Source organism: Dryas octopetala, chromosome 7, assembly GCF_963921425.1.
Source record: "Dryas octopetala chromosome 7, drDryOcto1.1, whole genome shotgun sequence".
In the NCBI taxonomy this organism is placed as follows: domain Eukaryota; kingdom Viridiplantae; phylum Streptophyta; class Magnoliopsida; order Rosales; family Rosaceae; genus Dryas; species Dryas octopetala.
In genome coordinates this window covers 15,287,925-15,307,896 of record NC_141372.1, presented here as the reverse complement: position 1 = coordinate 15,307,896, position 19,972 = coordinate 15,287,925, and the positions used below count along the sequence as shown (strand labels likewise).

Genomic DNA, 19,972 nt, shown 5'->3' with positions numbered 1-19,972 from the left:
GTTATATGTAAAACGACTAGCTACAAGACAATGCAGGCTATGCAGCAACACATACAGACGAATTTGAGTTTGTACACCACCCCAACAAAGACGAAAAGACCCCACAAGGTTCAAAATAAGTACTAACAAATTCAATTTTTGATTGAAAATTAATTAACAAAATCAAAAATTCAATAAAGAAGAACAAGTAAGTTGAATTTGACATGGCAATAATTGCAATGGCGATACTATATATGGAATATGGAATCATAAAGTAAAAGTGACAATGTCATCAACCCTTCAAGTCCCTAATCAAGTTCCTTTTGCATCCGAATTTAGACTGTGAGCAACTCAAAAAAGCCTTCAAAGGTTCCTTCTTTTATTTTCTGACCGCTTTCTCCTTCGCATCATTTCTTGTTCTGATCATAACATTCCCCATCTTTTGTAATTTGCTTCAAGATTGATTTTCAACCAACCCCATTTCACCGATCCGATTGTTGGTCACTTCACTCTGTACCAAAACTCTGTTTGTATTAGAAGAAGATGATGTATTTGGGCTAATTCTATTGGGAAAAAAAAAAAAAAAAAGGAAATAATTGGTATACATGAAGTATAGCAGGTTTGTAGATGATCTGATTTTAAATGAAAATGGTTTTGACATGAAATGTTTAAGAGTGATGGATGAGTAATAGTAAATGATCAAAAACCTTGGACGATGAGTAGGCTATTCAGTTCTTACTGTAAGAAAACATGTCATTTGGTAGAGGAAGCAATAGAGTGAAGTTAATTATTTGATATGTTTGATTCTTGACAGCATAAATTTTCCCAAGACATTCTATGTACCTTCTTTGATTTGATGAATTTTCCCAGCATGATAATAATTATTTCACCGTTAATAGTTTAGACCAGTGTTGTATCTTTACTTTCATGTTCGGGTTGTTCGGTTTTATCTAATCTTAAATTTTTTGTCGATATGATTGCAGGATGGGGGACCAATGATCGAGGATTTGATCATATCCATCTTGGGGCATAGAAATGCTGCTCAAAGAAAGGCTATCCGAAAGACTTATGCTGAAGCTTATGGAGAAGATCTCCTCAAGAATTGGCCAAAGAACATTCAAGTGACTTTGAGGTCGATCAGTTTTGCAATGCACTTTCTTTTGCATTAGTTGTGTTAATTTGACTGCATATATTTTACTTAGGCTGGTTATTGCTGGTACCAGGATTCTTCAAAGACAAGGCAGGGCATAAGCTATCATTGTTTTCAGCTTTCTTTTCTTCCTGATTGGATAAGAATCCATGATACTAATTTTCACAAGCTTAATCTTTGGCTAATTAACTTATCTGTGGAAGCAAACACATCTGTTGAAAGGGCTGACACATTTGATTTTCTGAATTTCTCTTAATCAGAGGGTGATACTGCTTTCAAGACAGGTAGATTATAACATATCTGTAGCAATGGAACAGAGTTAGCACAGTCTCAAGGGCAATTAAAGAAAGGTCCTAGCAAAGCACTGGCTATAGTCATCCATTGATATATGCCTTCTTTTCTTCAAATTTTTAAATTTTATACATGTATAATTTCTGCTGGGCAAGTTAGTTTTGTTATGGACTTACCATATCAAAGTTTTATTTCATTTATGAAGTTTTTTTCTGCTTGCACCAAATAGGGAATTACTGCCTAATTTTGCTCTTCCCAGCTTTTGGCACATCTTGTTAGCGGATATAGATATGAGGGAGATGAGGTGAACATGACTCTGGCAAAATCAGAGGCTAAGATACTCCATGAACAGATCTCGGAGAAGGCCTACAATCATGAGGATATTATCAGGGTTTTGGCTACATGGAGCAAAGTGCAGATCAATGCAACTCTCAAACACTACAAAAATTAATTTGGGAATTGATTTCAAGCTTTTTTTTTTTTTTTTTTTTTTTTTTTTTTTTTCTGGTCTGACCTTTGATTTAAATTATGTTGACATCAATTTTAAGTTTATTCTTTAAATTCCAATTGCCTAGAAAAAAAGTATCAAATCTGGCGGGTCTAAAACATGTTTTTTTTTTTTTTCCAAAGAAAACCAATAAAATGGATGAATGCAACTAAAATTTGTTCTATGCACAAACAAACACAATATATCTAAGCTCAAATTTTTCCTTCAAGTAACATGTATTTATCCCTGACTAAACGCTTTTGAAACGTGCTGGATTTTAGAAAATTATATATAATATATATACATAAAAAACATTACATTCAGGTGTCCTAAATCAACAAAGTATATGGTCAGAAATGACGAATTAAAAGATATCTTTTCTTTTTGATTTTTTTTTTTTTTTTTTTTTCCATTTCTTCACATGTCAAATGGCAAGTACCCACCTGCAGACCAAAAGAATCCCTATGAAAATAGGACTGAATTAAACCAGTTACAAGTTCCAGTAAAACCAACAAAACTACGTTCAAAATTTGAGCATTGGAATATTCAGGATGTGTTTGTGAACAAAATTAAGTTATCAAGGTGGGCAGATAGAAAGTCCGTATATTGTCTCACAAATCCATAGATTGGGGTCCGGCTGTAGCCTTAGATTTCTTCTCTTTCCTCTTCTTGCTTCCACTTTTGTTCTTCCTTTTCTCTGGTTTCTCCTCTATCACTGGTTGTGTCCTCTCTAAATGTTGATGAATGGCAGCTAGGGGATCCGACTGGAAAGTGGGATGATTAAGAACTGTAGTCAACTGCTTACGTTCTTTCAATCTGATGAAAATGGAATTCACTATTACTTCACTCAAATTCCATATAAAACAATTGAAAAGGGAAATTAAAGCTTGCATCAGGATTCAGAGTCAAAGAATTGGAAGACTTACATTAGCCTTTTCATGGATTTACAATTTAGCTTGAACTCTGATGCAGGAGTTGGTTGCTGTTCAGCCTTCAACTCAGGCAGGAACTCTGAGAGGGAAGAGAGATCATATGCTTTCACTTTCTTTTGTCGGCTACGGAGTTTCTTCTTCTGGTAGAAGATAAATTACTCATTAGCATACTATGTACCGTGAATATTATAAAAACTTAATGATATTTTAAGTAATATCCATACTATAAAGAATACCAAAAGCCTGAAGATGTTAGTGCAATGAACAAACTGACTTGTCAAAGTTTTGCTATTACATATTAGAAAAAGGAGAGGAAATAGTATTTGAACAAAACTAAAATCCAAAAGTTTAAGAAATCAGTGCAGTGACAAGATAAGAAATGGGTTATTGCAAAATAGTGTTTCCCTTGCCTTGAAGTTTCTTATGCTTCATCTAGTGCAATCAACAGAGGCTTTCAAGATCACTGCATAAAATTTCCCCTTTTTCTTGATGATGTATTTATTTTTCCTTGCATAGGGCTCTTTTCTGGTGGAAGAAGACCCTAAAAAGAGGTTAGAAATATGCCCTCTACCCTCTTCCCCTTAACAGAACCTAACTGTAAGCCAAAATTGGAACTGAGCCCCCATCCCCTTTTTTCTTTTGACTTTACAGCATGTGACTGAATCTCACCCTCATCCCCCCCCCCCCCCCCCCCCCCCCAAATTCCCCAGCCCACACCCAAATTGTAATGGAAGTTTGGGATTCTTAAGGCCTGTTTGGAGTGCTTTTGCTTAGTAGCACTATTACTAGTAGCGCTTTTGTCAAAAGCACAATTTTTTTATTAAAAATCAGAAAACTTCATGTAATTGTACATAGGGCATGTGTGTCGGCGTTTTAAAAGGCTTAAAAGCACTTTTAAATAGTCAAAAGCGCTTTTGCTTGCGTTTGGGGCAAAAAAAATTAAATGTGTTTTACTTGGAAGCGTTTCTTGGAGAAGAACCTGGAAGCGCTTCTAAATACATTTACAAGAAGCACTTTGATTTTCTTTAAAAAAAATTATGTGCGTCTCACCAATGCGCTACTGAGCAAAAGCGCTTCCTAAAGAAGCACTCCCAAACAAGTCCTTAGGAGCACTTCTTGAGGAGGCACTACCAGGTGCTTGTCCACGAAGTAGTAAAAAGTGCTTCAATAAACCAAAAACACTCCCAGCTATTTCTGTCAAATGCTACCAAAGCACTGCCATACAAGCCGAACATGCTCAAAATCAAGGCTGAACTGCATGTCCTTTGATATGTTTGTGTGTTCTTAGCAAAAAACATTTGAAGCCTGTACTCATTATCTTCGCTCATAGTTTTTTGGGCTAGCATCAAACTGAACCCCAACTGACCCATGTCATTTTTGTGGTTATCATTTCTCCATCCATACTTAACTGCCTTCCTAACCACCTCTAAGGGCCCCTCCTGATTATACAAACCCAGACTGATCATGTTTCTCCCTTTCCTTTGTTTCCTCTAACACATTAAACTTGAGAGGTGGGCTTTGTCCTTCCAAGTCACCAAGAGGTATGATCGTCATGGGTGAGCCGAGTGGCTTTGCTCACTATTGGCCTTGGGTGAATGCCACTGTTTTCTGTTGGGTTGTCTTCCTCACTTAGGCAAAAGGGGAGAAGACTCTCATCAGTTCACACGAGTTGAAGGTTGGCCTTAAGAATGGGCTTGTAGTTGGGTTTTGGAGTTACGCCCAATTTGCAGTCTGATTGAGCCTTGCAAATGGGATCAAAATCCCTCCAGGCTTCTTTAAAATAGGCCACAAGGGCATGTTGTTATTTAGACCTGTTTGCTTTGTTTGGCCCCGGTTGCAGCCCATAATTCCTTTGAGCTTTAAGTTGCATAGCACAATACGTTCAACTCCCAATTTCTCATAATCATGTACGCTGTGGTTTCGTTTTGATTGCTAAGTCTGTTACTTTATCCCGAACCCCCAAAGCTAATCTGTATTTCATCCCAATCCCTGATGCCTCCCCTTTCCTTAATCAATTACCTCCATCCCTCCAATCTGTCCCAAGACTTCCCTATTATTGTGAAAGAACCTAGTTTTTGTAGAAGAGCCTTGTGTTTTGATACTTTTACCAGAAGGGAACTGTCCCAAGTCAGCAGCCCTCTTGCATCTATTTTGCCACCAAATGGGTCACCCATCAACGGTATGGAATAAGGATGCTCTCTTTGCGATCAACTCACCACTTGTTCGTCCCCAACCATTCCTTTCTTCTTCAACATTCTACCTTGGTGCCATGGGTTTGTTCTACACCCATACTCATGATCCATCAACAGTGGTCAGACGTCTTCACATTGATTTTGAATTTCTCCCCATGAGCTTCTATCTCAAGAGAGCTAGCGATTGTAATGCAGGAGCCAAGTTCAAAGTATAATAAATAAGACCATCCAAGTTCCAAGCAACAGATGAAGAGTCTTTGCACTAAATAAATGAAATTTATGCATTTATTTTAGATTGTTCTGGAGTCTTATACTTACTGTATTAAGTGTCAAGAGTTGTCTTTTAGAATTCCTAGGCGTAGTAATGTGGGTCTTATTGTTCATGTACCAATGGCTCTATAAAAGGGCTACTTTGTAATCTTTGAAATTGAGTGAATGGTGAAAGAAATTTGGTAGTGTGTGAAGCACAAATTGACTTGGAGTGATTCCAAGCCACCTCTGGTGATGCCTTCAGCCGGTGTGAAGCCGGAATTTCCAATACACCTTTGGTGCAATGCAAAAGGCCAGAGTGAGTCCGGATCTATATCTTCTCTTCCTTACTCTTACTATTGTCCTACATCAGATTGTCTCTGACTCTAGTCTCCTCACAGGAATCCTTATCTCAAGAGAGCTAGCGATTGTAATGCAGGAGCCAAGTTCAAAGTATAATAAATAAGACCATCCAAGTTCCAAGCACCAGATGAAGAGTCTTTGCACTAAATTAATGAAATTTATGCATTTATTTTAGATTGTTCTGGAGTCTTATACTTACTGTATTAAGTGTCAAGAGTTGTCTTTTAGAATTCCTAGGCGTAGTAATGTGGGTCTTATTGTTCATGTACCAATGGCTTTATAAAAGGGCTACTTTGTAATCTTTGAAATTGAGTGAATGGTGAAAGAAATTTGGTAGTGTGTGAAGCACAAATTGACTTGGAGTGAGTCCAAGCCACCTCTGGTGATGCCTTCGGCCGGTGTGAAGCCGGAATTTCCAATACACCTTTGGTGCAATGCAAAAGGCCAGAGTGAGTCCGGATCTATATCTTCTCATCCTTACTCTTACTATTGTCCTACATCAGATTGTCTCTGACTCTAGTCTCCTCACATGAATCCTTACTTCAAAATGTTACTCATGCCATCTCTTTTCCTGTCCACTACAACCAAAGCAGCAACCACCGAGCTGATAGGGCAATTCTCCTATTCCAACCCATCCACCTATAAATGAAATTGTGCCCATGCTTGAATTGACCCTTGGAACCCATCTTTGTAGGACCACTTTGGAATGACCCTCCATGAAGCATCTGCCATATCCACCCATCTTTAAGCGCGTCTGGCATTCTTACAGAAAAACATTGCCTTGTCCAATGGAAATGGCTCCAGGATAACTGAACTCCAGATTAGATAAAAGTAAAACTATTAGTAATCTACATGAATCCAATAAATTTATTCAGGTGCATACCACTGGCTTAGACCACTCTTCATACTTTAAGCTTTCTAAAAAACTAACATTTCATGAGACATCCTTTGTCTGATAGGCAGCATTTTGTTGTCACCTTGGTGATTGCAGTGTTGTTACCTTCCCTGTTATGGTTTGTAATTCTTAAGCCCATGGGTTCTACACTCCTTCCAAGGTGAAAAATGCCCAAAAGCATGAGAAAAACTTCCATGGGACGGTCCTATACACCCAATGTTTCTATCTCTCTCATCATGTGACAAGTCACGTGGTGAGAGAGATAGAAACATAAACATATAGGACTGTCCCATGGAAGTTTTTCACCAAAAGCATTCCTAACATCTTTGCCCAACCATCCAACTTCCTTCCTTGAGGTACAATGACCTTCTTAAGCATCCCTGAGCCTAGGTTTTGATACGACTATAAATGTGCCTTTATGATTACTGTCTTTCGCCATGCAGACTTGGCAGGAACTTCCTCTGTAATTCCTAAAGAATTTGTGCCGCTTCAATGATGCATTTGCTTAAATAAGAAAAAACTATGTCTATTTTCAAGGTGCAGGTTCTCAATCTTTTTCTCTCCATGACTTTGATCACCCCACCATGTGAGTCCTCATCCACCTCCACTTTGAACAATCGTATAATACTGTAAATCCCCAACTAAGTGTTCAAAGCTTACATTCTCTCTTCCTCTTGTGAATAAAAACAAAAATTACAAGGAAAACTGCACCTCCCAAAGTCAACTTGAAAATTCAACAAGCAAAACAACCAACTATGATATCATCACACCTCCTCTAATTTAACAAGATATTGCACCTCCTCTAATATCGAGTATCATATTAAATTGCATATTTAAACTGCCTAGAAAAATATGTACAACAAGAAACTTCGCTAAGCAAAAAGTGGGTAAAGCAATAGAATGTAGTTTTTCTTTGGCCAAGAAAGCAGTACTATGTAGTTAGAGATTCTAACCTTAACAATATCCTTCTGGGCACTCAAGGCAGAAACTCTATCTCTAACCTCTGCATTATTCATTCAGTAATTATCTTTGAGAAAATGTGCATATTGAAATACAATCATGTTGGTCATTTAGAAAACAAAAAAAAAAGTTGTAAATTTAAGTCAATTAACTGTGAATGAAAATATTTATTAATATTACTGTTAAAGACAAAAAAAATGTATTTAACCCAAAAAAAAGTAACCCAAACAGGAAAAGAAAAGTGAAAAAAAATCCTCACTAGCATAAAATTCGAGCTTCTTTTCGAATTTGCGGTCGGCTTTGGTCGACGATTCTGATCTGCATAAAAAAAATTAAATATTTTGAGAGAGAGAGAGAGAGAGAGAGAGCACAAGGGCTTGTGTGCTATTGTAGTCTTACCGTGAACCTGGCTTGCCCATAACTGAAATTTTTCGAGCTTGCAAAACACTTTGTATGGAGCTCAGGTTAAACCCACAGATTTATGGTTTTAGAAGAGAGAGAAAGCATTTAGGAAGAACCACGCCTAAATTGGAATTTCCCTTTTTTATTTAATTTTGTTTTCATTTATTAATTACCACTTGTTTACTCAAGGAGGAGATTTTCAAACAATTATAACCTTCACTCGTAAATCAATATAAAAAATATATTTATTTTTAAGACATAAAAAGCGGCTTAAAATTAAACTTTTTTCATGATGGCGTATGTAACTTTTACAGAGTTACACTTTATTTTATTATGAAGTATGTAAAAAATTAAACTTTATTTTGTTTTAATTCAGTATATAACTCTTAAAGAGTTACACTTTTTAATTATGTAGAAATACACTTTGTTAAATAATGTAGTATTGTTTTAAGGTTTAAGCATTTAGAGTTTAAGTTTTATGACATCATATTTAGGATTTTAGGGCTTTAGTCCTAAATTCTAAAGACTATATCATAAATCTTAAGCTCTCAAAAAAATTCAAAAATAATTTAACTAAAAGTTGGGTATGCTTGAAAACCTTACTTAGGTATACTTATATTTGAATAATATTGAATGCTCCATACTTGATTTAGTTCCATTAGCTCTAGGATCCTTAGGTGTGATGAGACATGAAAAATAAGAAATACCTAAGAGATGAGAGATTACTCTTGATGACCTTTTGGGTAGAACCCAAGATTGTACACATCCATGGGGATGTCTTTATTCTATGTCTATCTTCATGATTTGGCTCTACTAAGAGGATGAACTCACACTACAAAAAAAAAAAAAAAAAAAAATTAATGGACCTATTGACAACATTCGTTGGGCATTGTAAATTAATAAGCATCCACATAATGTAGGAAAACGTTGTGGAACAAGCATTTACAACAATTCATGCACGTAGTCATTACTAGAGAACGTTGTTGTTTTCTAAATAAATGACAACGAGCAATTACAAGTGGTCATATGCAAAAAAAATACGCACTGTGTGTAGTTGCATAAGCTTTTAATAACGTATCATATGCACATTGTACGTGAAAGTAAGATTAATAATAGTGTACGAAAACAAACACTTCATTGCACGTTGTTAATGAGTGCTTTCAACAATAGGCATTCCGAGCGTTGTCTTATTAATGTTGTCATATCATGTTTTTCTTGTAGTTTCACTTATCTCTCATGGAACTCTCATCTAAGCTAGAGGCTTAAGATCACAAATATGATCTCTCTAAAGCTAGTCCACACCAAATGTAGGAGAAGGAAAGATGAAAAGATTGATCTTGGCTACTAGATCATCATCTTTTCTTAGGGATTGCAGCAAAGATAGGGTGATGGAGATGAGTTCATCAAGACTCATCTTTTTCTCTCTAGGTTTCATGGAGGAAGAGAGAGGATGAAGAAGATGAAGAGATGAAACCCTAGGTTTCATCTATGTGAGAGGGTGCGGCACATAGGGGGTTCACCCCTCCTTTTATGTTTTATGATCTCTTTAATTAATGAATGGCTTAGATTCATTCATCTTAAATGTATGGTCCTCATTCACCCATTTAATTCCACCAATCACCATCTTTTCTTATTTGCACTATTTCTCCAAGCTCTTTAATACTATGTGACTTATCTCATGTGATACATATAGTCAAATGTCCTTTGGCTAAAGATGATCTCAACACCTAATCATGTGATTAATATTTTAATCAATAAGCTTAGTGTTTAGGTTAGGACTAATGATTAACCAATTAATCATTTATCTTAATTAATAAGAAAACATTAATTATTCTCCTAATAATTAATGATTTAGCATTGGGTCAATAAGCTCAAGCTTTAACTTTCCAATCTTACTCTCTAAGTAGATTAATTAGTTAATTAATTCTACTTAAGAAAAGATTATGTCAAGTGACTACCCCAAATTAATCACTTAACTTATGGGCTTACTAATTGTCTTCACCAATTAGTAACTAAGTTATTAGAGCTTAATAGTCCCCATTAGTATGTCACAATTAAGTGAGCTCACACTAGAGCAATATTAAAGCAATAATAAATAGGATGAAAGACCCACTAGGTAGTGTCAACTTCCAATCTTAGGCAATACCAATTAACAGTTGTGATCAATAATCAAATATATTGCTTCTTGGTATCATCCTTTCTTTTTGGTCTCCCACGTACTTGTATGTGTGTGATCTTTTAGGTTCTTATTCAATTTGGCAGTAAGATCACAATTAACCTAGAACTCTTTCTAGTTAATTGCTCTTTAGACTCTTCAAACCACATTAACACCTAGCAACAATTTATGACCCCTAAATTAAATAGAATTTAGCCTTGAACCTATTTAATTATGATTACATGACAGTATAGTCATTTCTCTCATCTATGTCTTGATTACATCCTGGGTATGAAACTTATGTCAAAATTCATTACAGGATATAATCATATATGTGACTCTAATGCTTTGGCCAGAGACTTTGCGAGTCTTTCTTTCTAGGGACATCTCATTCTTTACGGAAGGTAAGAGATTTCATGTTGTACATTCACATGTCTTCATATGTGTGTCAATGCACCCAACGTACACATGTAACCCATGTTTGATTGCGTTGGTCTATTTTGTGCGGTCAAAGTACACTAAGGCCTCATTTGGATCATGAGATAGGACATGACTATTCAATTAAAATTGACAACAGTCTCGTGTGACATGTTTGGTGCTCTTACAAGATACATGAGACTAAACACTTATTTGGGACCAGAGTCCCAAATAAGTAAAAAATTTTGTCCCAAGCTAATTGGTGGGACACCTCTGAGAGAGGCGTCTCTTGCTGCTAGGTCGTCTCTTGCCCTCGGTCGTTTGTTGCTCACCTGCTCGCCTCCATCTTCAGATCTTCTTCTCAAGAATCAATCGCCTCCATCTTCTCCGCTCTTTGTCTTGCTCATCTCCATTTTCTCCTGACCAGGTATTTCTCTAATATTTGGATTTTTTATTTTTTTTTTGGTTTAGGGATTACAAAAATCTTTGTAAAATCAAGGGTTCTCTAGCTATTTGTCACATGGGTTATATTCTGATTCTTTCATACATTGTTCAAACATTCTTTTGATAGAGCTATATGTACATATTGATTGATTTTAGAACATGATATTCTTGATCTTAATTGGGTCGTCTTCACTGCTGCCTATTGGATATTTTCTTGGCGTGCTTCTTTAATTTTCTTTTTCTCTGTGCTTTTTTACATATATGAGATGATTCAATTCCCATTTTTGGGTGTTCCAATTTCTCGGGACCGTTTTGGTTGATTGAATGATTTATTTTTATGTAAAATGGGTCTCTAAAGTGGAGAAATATCATATGTACAGTTGCTACTTTTTCATTGTTTCTTTCATTTCAAGTTCCATGCTTTTTCTCTATTATTCATGTTTGGAAATTAGATATGTGTATTATATGTCATGCATGTTGCAAATTGTGCGCAATTGGCCAATTGGGTATATATTGAACATATATAATACATGATAAATTGTCAGACCCAACTGTTTTATATGTTATAAAGGTCTAGCTAGGTTGGTATCATAATAATGTATGAATCTAATTTGGTGTTTGGTTTATAGGAAAGAATTAACATGTCAAACTTCTTTTAGAATTGCCAAAAGCTCTTTTCGAATTGCCAAAAGCGCTTTTGGTAGCGTTTGGCAAAAATAAATAAAAGTGCTTCTGGGTTATAAAAGCATTTTTAAGGAGTTTTTTGAGAAGTACATGTCAAGTGCTTCCACATGAAGCACTTCCAAGTGCTTTTGTATGAACCACTTAGATTTTTTATAAAAGTATCTGTGCTTTTTAGCATAAACACTTCCAAGAAACAATGTCAAACGGGCCCTTAATTACTTCTTTATTTTTTTATAAATAAAACTTATCTGGACACTGGGGGCTGTTTTGTTGCTAATTTTTTTTAATTGCTGGGGGCCTGCTTCAGATACTTGGGGGCTGTTTTGTTGCTTTTATCTAGATACTTTATTAATTTTTTTTCATATGATGACTAGAGATAGATCAAAATAAAAAACAAGCTATGACCCGAAAGAGAAAGAGGATTGTTACAACTATACTTGCAATAGAGTTAGGGAGGCTTCGATTTTGTGCATCCATGATGATGGTTGTTGTCACATATGTTGTGACCACATATAATTATGAAAAGTATCATCTTACGAATCATACTTTTGCTTGGAATGAGACTCAATTGAATCTTCTAGATCGTTTTATAAGTGATGGTGATATAACATGTGTGAATGAACTCTGAATCGATAGGAATACTTATGGAATTTTGTGTGAATTACTTCGTACTAGTGGAGGGTTCAAGATGAATGGTAGGGTGTGTGTTGAGGAGCAAGTTTGTATGTTCTTACATATACTTGTCCATCACGTAAAAAACCGTACAATTCATAATATATTTGGGCGATCTGAAGACAATTAGTAGATACTTCAATGCGGTTCTAAGTGTGGTTCTAAGGCTCCATGAAATCCTACTAAGAGTGACAGATCCTGTGCCTAATGATTGCACTGATGAAAGGTAGAAATGGTTTAAGGTATGTTTATACACTAGTAAATTAAGACAATCATTTATTAATTCTTTTTTTTTTTTTGTTGACATGTAAATTGAACCTTGTAGTTTTGTTTGTATAGAATTGTTTGGGAGCATTAATTAGATGAGATTTATATTAAGGTGCATGTCCCAGAGGTTGACAGGCCAAGATATCGAACAAGAAAAGGTGAAATTGCCACTAATGTGTTGGGTGTTTGTTCTCGAGATATGAAGTTCGTATTCATGTTACCGAGTTAGGAGGGTTTCGCATCAGACTCTAGGGTACTTCGAGCTAGATGCTATCTAGGTCACATGGGTTAATGGTCCCAACTGGTAAGACTAAGACAAATATGATAGGTGAATAATATTATAGATTTTAATTTTTTTTTAACATGAAGTACGTCCTCTATATTTTTACTTTTTTAGGTTATTATTACCTTGTGGATGTCGGTTACACAAATAGTGAAGGGTTTCTTGCACCTTATAGGGGAAAAATGTATCATTTGTCTAGGGGCGGAGCCATAATATTTTATTTGGGGAGGCACAAATAGTGAAGGGTTTCTTGCACCTTATAGAGGAAAAATGTATCATTTGTCTAGGGGCGGAGCCAGAATATTTTATTTAGGGAGGCCAAATCATAAAATGCAAAGCTTGATTTTTTTGACATGTATGGTAACCTATTAATTGTATTTGATTACTAAACATTTATAATTGAATGAAAATAAGTGAATTTGCTTACCAAAAAGAAGTGGCTTTTTACAATTTTACTATTATTCACGTTGGAATGCAATTTTTTATCAACATATATCATATATAAGAGCTAAATGGGGGGGCCACGAAGCTTAATCATATCCATTTTCATATCTATAAGAGTACACTTATACAAATAATAGTAAAAGGATTGAAATAAGTTTGGGGGGCCAAGACCCCTGCAGGCCTATGCATAGCTCCGCCACTGCATATGTATGAATGAAGAGATGGATGTGCGCTTTTGAATTACTGGGAATACTTTAACAGGAAGCATGCATCAACAAGGAATGTGGTGGAACATTGTTTTGGACTCCTTAAGATATGTTGGGCAATCTTAAGGAGTCCATCATTCTATCCACTAAAAACTCAATATCGAATAATAACTGCTTGTTGTCTTTTACACAACTTGAAGGAGAGAGATGTCTTTGGATCCAATGGAGTATTAAGTTCCATCACGATCTCATCAATGAGATCAATGAGAATCATGGAAATATTGAAAATATTGGACCATCTAATCAATGGTCTGAATGGAGGGATAATGTAGCTAATCAAATGTTTAATGGGTGGAGGGGTAATAGAGCAACATAAGATTCTGGTATTTGAATTATGATTCATGTCAAAAAAGGTTAATGGAACATGATATGGAAAGTATGAGTATTTCTGCATTGGCAAAAAAGGTCAACTTCCTAGAAAATCAAAGTGGTATATTCAAGACAGGGCAACCAAAGAGTTTCCACATCTCACTATTTAATTTGACCAGGAGTTGAAGGTTCATAAATGGGGGAGCCATGATCCTAAAGGATATCACATTTATTACAAGCAATATAATACTGTATAATTATATTATATTATTTAATTATAAAACATTTGAAAACTAATGGTACAAAACAAACTGTTTTAATCCATTAATAATTTATGGTTTAAGGTAGTCTACGGTTTAAGCCATTTAAAAGAAATGACTTAAAATATAATTGTTAAATTTTGATAGCTAATTTAGGATATCTAATTAACTTATTCTTTCTTTGTTAAACCAAATAATCAAGCAGTTCCAAAGCTTTTCTCATTATATTCCTCTTCTTCTAAAGAAGTTCACTTTAAAAGAGAAGTAACGACTCTTTATTTTTATTGATTACAAATTTATAGTTTTATCGATCACTTGAAAGTTTTAAATTAGGAGTCAATTATGAAGGGTTAGAAATATATGTATCATCATGATAAGTGAAGTAGTAGAAGCATGTGTCACATTTTGAGTAAGGCAGTGATAATTTGCTCTCCACTTTTTCTACACGTTCTCTCTCTTCGTCTTTCATTGATTTGATGAAGCTTCGCATATTAATGTGTCATCCGCCCTTCATGCAAATTGAACAGAATCAACGGCCATAACTAATTAAATGAAAATTATACCAACATGCATGTTATATGGTTGGTCCAAATTAAATGAAAATATACAATATGATTTGTCTTCTTCATTTATATTATGCTCTACTAATTTGCCAACACGTACGTACAAATCGAAAATTTGGTTTTTATTTTTCGTCTATTTTTGTGACAACAAATTTGGATGGTGATGGTGGCTTTGATGGCTACCACAAAGAGTGGCCAATTGAAAAGATGTTCTTCAATACATGTATGAAGTTAATTAACTTTGCACGCAAATATATATAATGAGAGATATATGTGATAGATAGTATTGAGTTATTTAGCCTAATTATTCAAAAAGCTGGTTTAATTTGATTCAAACAACGAGCATACACAATTTTGATCCTATTATTTTGTGCATTGTATGTGCATTGGATTCTTGACAAGTCCTGTCTTATGAGTAGTACTAAACAAATGGTGTGTGGTCTTCCAAAGTCACATTTTATTGTGTACACGTTTTATAATGTACTGAGCTAATAATAAACTTTGCTTCAAAGTCACATTTTTATAGTATTAGTATTTAATCAAAAGTTCTAGATTAAATTAGTTTTATTTAATTTTTGGAATGAAGGTAATTGTTTGTTACAATGAATGAAAGACTTCATGAAAGAGAGCAAATTGATAGACCTTCTGAATGGTTTTGAGCATGTGCCTACTTATGTGGTCAAGGATAGATGCATGCTTGTTGAGAATGCGATGCTTGTTGGGAATGCGCCATGGGAGTAAGTATTTCTTAATTTCCTTATTTATAACTTTGAAATTAAATTAATCAAGCTACAAAGACTTGAATTATGTACGTACAATGAACAACATCACTAATTTTAGTTATGTTTTTGGATGTAACAGAATCTTTGTTGATTCATGCAAACTCTTGCGCATAATGAATGGATCTGAGGCCATTGGATTTGCTTAGTACCTTCAAAATTTAACTTTAACCTATTAACATATCTCAAAAGTTTAACTTAAGTTTTTTTTTATTTTATAATTTGCAAATTTTTCATATTTTGTAGCACCAAGATCTGTGGAGAAGTGCACAAACGTACGTGCATATGCTTGGAGATTGTCACCAAGGTAAAATGCATATGCTTTCTCAACTTCTATTGTAATTAACGTAGCTAACTAAATGAGACATAACATAAAGACAGAGTATTCCAAAATTGTATCATCGATAAGTGCAATGAGGCAATTGTCTACCATTTTGTTTTTTAATTAATATCGTAAAATGTCTAAATTAGCCAAAAAATTGAGGAGGTCGAGCTGGTTGAGGAAATAGTCGAGCTGATCCCATATAAGAACTCGGAATCAAGAAGATGGAAATTAAAGTTGAACTAGCTACCGTGTGTATATACTTATATGAGTCGAAATTCATTGAAAAAAAACTTGGTCAAAATTTTAACTTTCTAAAATAGAGATCAAAATTATGAATCTCATTAAAACAGGGCCTATATCAGTATATCTTTTATGATTGGCAGTTGTTTAGGTAGCCCAAATGAAAAGAGTTGTAGAATAACCCCCTTTGCACCCAAGTTGGGATCCTCCCTCCCTTGAATCAAAAAAATTATTTTGTATAACTGTAACACCACCATGTGGTGCAACCAATTTACATTTTATAATATATGTGAGCGTTACTAATACTATACCCTATGTGACGGTGTTAAAATTACACAAAATAATTTAACCAACGAGAGCATGTTCTAGAGTTGTTATTTCTCCTTAAATTTAGGGTGGATATAATTTATATTGATCTTTTTTTCTTTTTTAGAATAGGGGATTCAAACTTGAATCTCTCAAAAATTGTTGAAGAAATACCCAAGACGAATAGTTAAATGGTTATATTTATCATTCATAAGCTTAAAATTTTAAACTTTGAAGAAAAAAAATAATAAGATGCTTGTTGTACGAAAAAGAAAAAAGAATAAGCTAAACTCTACAAAGATTTGGAAATCCTACAAAGATTTGAAAAATCTCCAATTCTATTTCTATGTATAAATAATTAACAAATAAGAGGATTAAGATTTTTTAGTAGACATGTGGCATCCAAGGAAGACAAGTACTCTAGAAAATAAGAAGGAAAATTCGGAGATCAATAACTTCTTACACAACAATATCGATACTCAAGTTGATCAAGAACGTACCAAACCTTCAAGTCCTAATTTGCCACCTCATTCAAGCAATAAAGGAAAAGAGATAACGAGTGTGACATAATGGCCTTCAAGTGCTTTGCTTTATTTTGATCAAATTAACCAAGAAGAACATTGTTATGAATGGAAGAAGTGCATACCATATGGGATGAAGTTTCGGCCATTCCTTCAACATCTTATTTTTTATCTCCAACAGAAAGTCTATGGTGACAGGTCCATATATGGTGGAATTGTTAGAGACATCGATCTTTATAAACATGAGCCTTGGCAACTCAAAAGTAAGTACAAAACTCTCTCTCTTAATTACTTTCATATATGACTTATGGAGTTATTGATTCATCATGTTATGCATGTAGTAAAATTATGCTTAAATTCAATTATTTAGAATAAGTAGTTAGGTTGAGCGGATTTGACAAAAAAACAAAAAACAAAATAGGAATTAGGGTTTTTGATAAAACAAAACAATAGGATTTAGGGTTTTCGAGGAAAAAAAAAATTTGAAATAGAGGTTTTGACCAAAAAAAAAAAGGGATTTGGGGTACTTGACAAAAAAAAAAAAAAAACCCATTAAGGTTAGTTCTTCTATAGGCCTTAAACAATTAAATGTGTTAATGTGTTTAGGGCGAGTAAAACTTCTATATAACGAGTTTATACATCTACTGTAACCATCTCTCACATCACGTGATGGGAGAGATAGAAACATAAGGTGCACAACCATTATAGATATATATTTTTTTTTTCGTTTAGGGTATATAATCCATACATCACTTTTTCTTTTTTTAATTTTCTTTCCTTTATTTCCTAGGACTTGTATAGGGAAAATTTTAGCTAAAGAACTTCAACTATACCCCATGTCTCTATTCAGGACATGAATTTTACTTTTTATCAACGAATAACTGAAACTTTTATTTTGTGTCAATTACGGACCCTGTGCTTTTCAGTTTTTATCTCAACTATGGCTTGAAAATTACGGACCCTGTGTCAATTACGGACCCATCGAACCTCCACCAAATTCAGCAAACTTATACTGGGTTTAAAGTTATGCATCTCCTCTTTACAACCATATAAAGATCACTCAAATCGGACATCTACAACTCCAGATAATCGGCCCCAAAGTAGGGTACCCGAAACTGTCCAATCAAATTTCTAGGAAAATATTTGAAAAATTGGACAGTTTCAGGTAACCTAGTTTAGGGCCAATTATCTGGAGTTGTAGATACAATTTGAGTGATTTTTATATGGTTGTAAATAGGAGATGCATTGTAATGAAATATGACATGTGTATTTGCTGCACAAGTTGAGAAAATAAATTTTTTTTAAAAAATTATTAGATCTACTAGAAATACCTCCAAATAAAAACTTTCATATATTCATGAGAAAAAGTTTTGCATAAATATTATATTTCCAAAGTAAATAACAAGAAAATAAAAAGAACTACATTTATTTAGCGAAACAAAAGTATAAAATGTGCATTGCTTATTTTAAGGTCGGGCAAGATGCAATTTAATACCTCAACTTTACCATGTTTCGCTACTTGATACCCCAAGTTTAAAAAATTGGCATTTCGGTACATCTACTTCTACTTTTTTACAAAATTGTACCTCCGTTATATCTTCCGTCAAGAGGCCCGTTTAGTGATGTAGCGATGAAGTGGCTCTTGTGTGGCACACTGCAGAATACCAAATGACTTAACGAGAAAACTTCCTGCCCAAATGTTCCACATCAGCCCTAACTGTTTACTGTCACTCTAAATGTGCATGCTACATGACTTGACACCATGGCATATCATACAATTAACTGGCCAATTAACTTGTTACTAGTAGCTAGGATCAAGTAACTACAAAATGCCAACTCTTGTAATATTCTTAAAAAAAATTATTATTTCACAAAGCAAGGGAATAAGTACAAAACTTCAATTTATCAAGGAGACAAGAAAATTAAATGCAATGCATGGTTCCAAGCCTCGCGAACAACCACATGACTTCAAAGTGGAACTAGTTAGGCCGTCTCGATCCTACATTATTTGGTGGTGTGAGACTAGATTCCAAGAGAATAGTCTTGTGATCGGACAATTTGGAATCAATATGATGTATAATTATGGAAGCCTAAAGATTATAGAACTCTGCAGTATTCATCGGACATTATGGAATCAATATGATGTATAATTGTGGAAGCCTAAAGATTATAGAACTCTGCAGTATTAATCCCTCAATCTAACTTCTTTAAAATCACACTTGCTAGATCATAACCCTGTCACCATGTGAAGGGAAAACCAAAACAAGAGATAATGGTAAGCTTGCAATTGTCAAGAGCCTATTGAAAGTTCGCCATCAAATAGGAGGGACGAGATGCACCATACTCTTCTCATATGGAGAAAGCAACTCGTTAAAGTTACCCAAGGACCCATTTGTTTAAGTGTGTTATATTTTGATCAAATGTCTATTTATTTTTCTTATTATTATTGAAAGCGTATATAATTAAATATATGTTAAGCTATTGTACAATTTGAAACATGACTTGACTTATCTTACCTTTTTTTTTTTCAGAGACGCAATATTGTTATAGAGTTATAGTTTAAAAACTTTAGGAGGGACGAGACACACTATACTCTTCTCATCTGGAGAAAGCAACTCGTTAAAGTCACCCAAGGACCCATTTATTTAAGCATACGTGTTATATTTTGATCAAATGCATGTCTACTTTTTTTTTTTTTTTTGAATTATTGAAAGCGTATATAAATATATGTGTTGATCTATTGTATTTGACAGTTTGAAACGTGACTTGATTTATCTTACCTTTTTTTTTTTTTCAGAGACACCATATTGTTGCAGAGTTATAAACTTATAATTCAAAAACTTTATTTAAGCATTATATATATATATATATTTTTTTTTTTCACTTTTGAACATCTTCCAATTGAAAATGAAGAGCGATTAGGATCAATTTTGTGCTAATAATTAATACTCTTTTGCCTTTTTACACTTTACCCTGGACTTTGGGGGTTTGCTAAAACCAAGACAAAATATATCAATTTCACTCATGATGTTTTTGTCAAAAGTATGAGCATATTACTGCTGTAGCATTTGGGTCCATATCTCCATATCTTCAGCTGCAATCCATCAAACATTTGGGTCTCTGAGCATATTCTTGCA

At 34.4% G+C, this 19,972-nt stretch overlaps 1 protein-coding gene and 2 pseudogenes across 2 annotated transcripts; 2 read left to right on the top strand and 1 right to left on the bottom strand.

Moving 5' to 3' along the window:
• Positions 1–584: 584 nt before the first annotated feature.
• On the top strand, positions 585–1,871 carry LOC147280021 (annexin Gh1 pseudogene; annotated as a pseudogene).
• Positions 1,872–2,355: 484 nt separating this feature from the next.
• Positions 2,356–8,037, bottom strand: LOC147280020 (uncharacterized). Of its 2 annotated transcripts, none has more exons than XM_086251873.1 (5): positions 7,898–8,037; positions 7,758–7,816; positions 7,492–7,541; positions 2,834–2,979; positions 2,356–2,723 (listed from the first exon to the last, which is right to left on the bottom strand). In XM_086251873.1, exons 1-5 carry the CDS (start codon positions 7,915–7,917, stop codon positions 2,519–2,521), a joined length of 480 nt encoding a protein of 159 aa, XP_086107999.1. In that variant the 5' UTR covers positions 7,918–8,037; the 3' UTR covers positions 2,356–2,518. The 2 variants fall into 2 exon arrangements, with proteins under 2 accessions (XP_086107999.1, XP_086108000.1); XM_086251874.1 differs by having other exon boundaries at positions 2,834–2,976.
• Positions 8,038–12,000: 3,963 nt separating this feature from the next.
• LOC147280019 (uncharacterized) lies at positions 12,001–13,848 on the top strand (annotated as a pseudogene).
• The last annotated feature ends 6,124 nt before the right edge of the window (positions 13,849–19,972 follow it).

What these genes read in the sequence shown, in the direction of transcription:
- LOC147280020 (XM_086251873.1), bottom strand. Translation starts at nt 7,917, where the DNA reads ATGGGCAAGCCAGGTTCACG. An exon ending in CCCAGAAGGATATTGTTAAG is followed by an intron (nt 2,980 to 7,491) that starts GTTAGAATCTCT and finishes ATCTTCTACCAG; the next exon opens with AAGAAGAAACTCCGTAGCCG. An exon ending in AAATCCATGAAAAGGCTAAT is followed by an intron (nt 2,724 to 2,833) that starts GTAAGTCTTCCA and finishes CATTTTCATCAG; the next exon opens with ATTGAAAGAACGTAAGCAGT.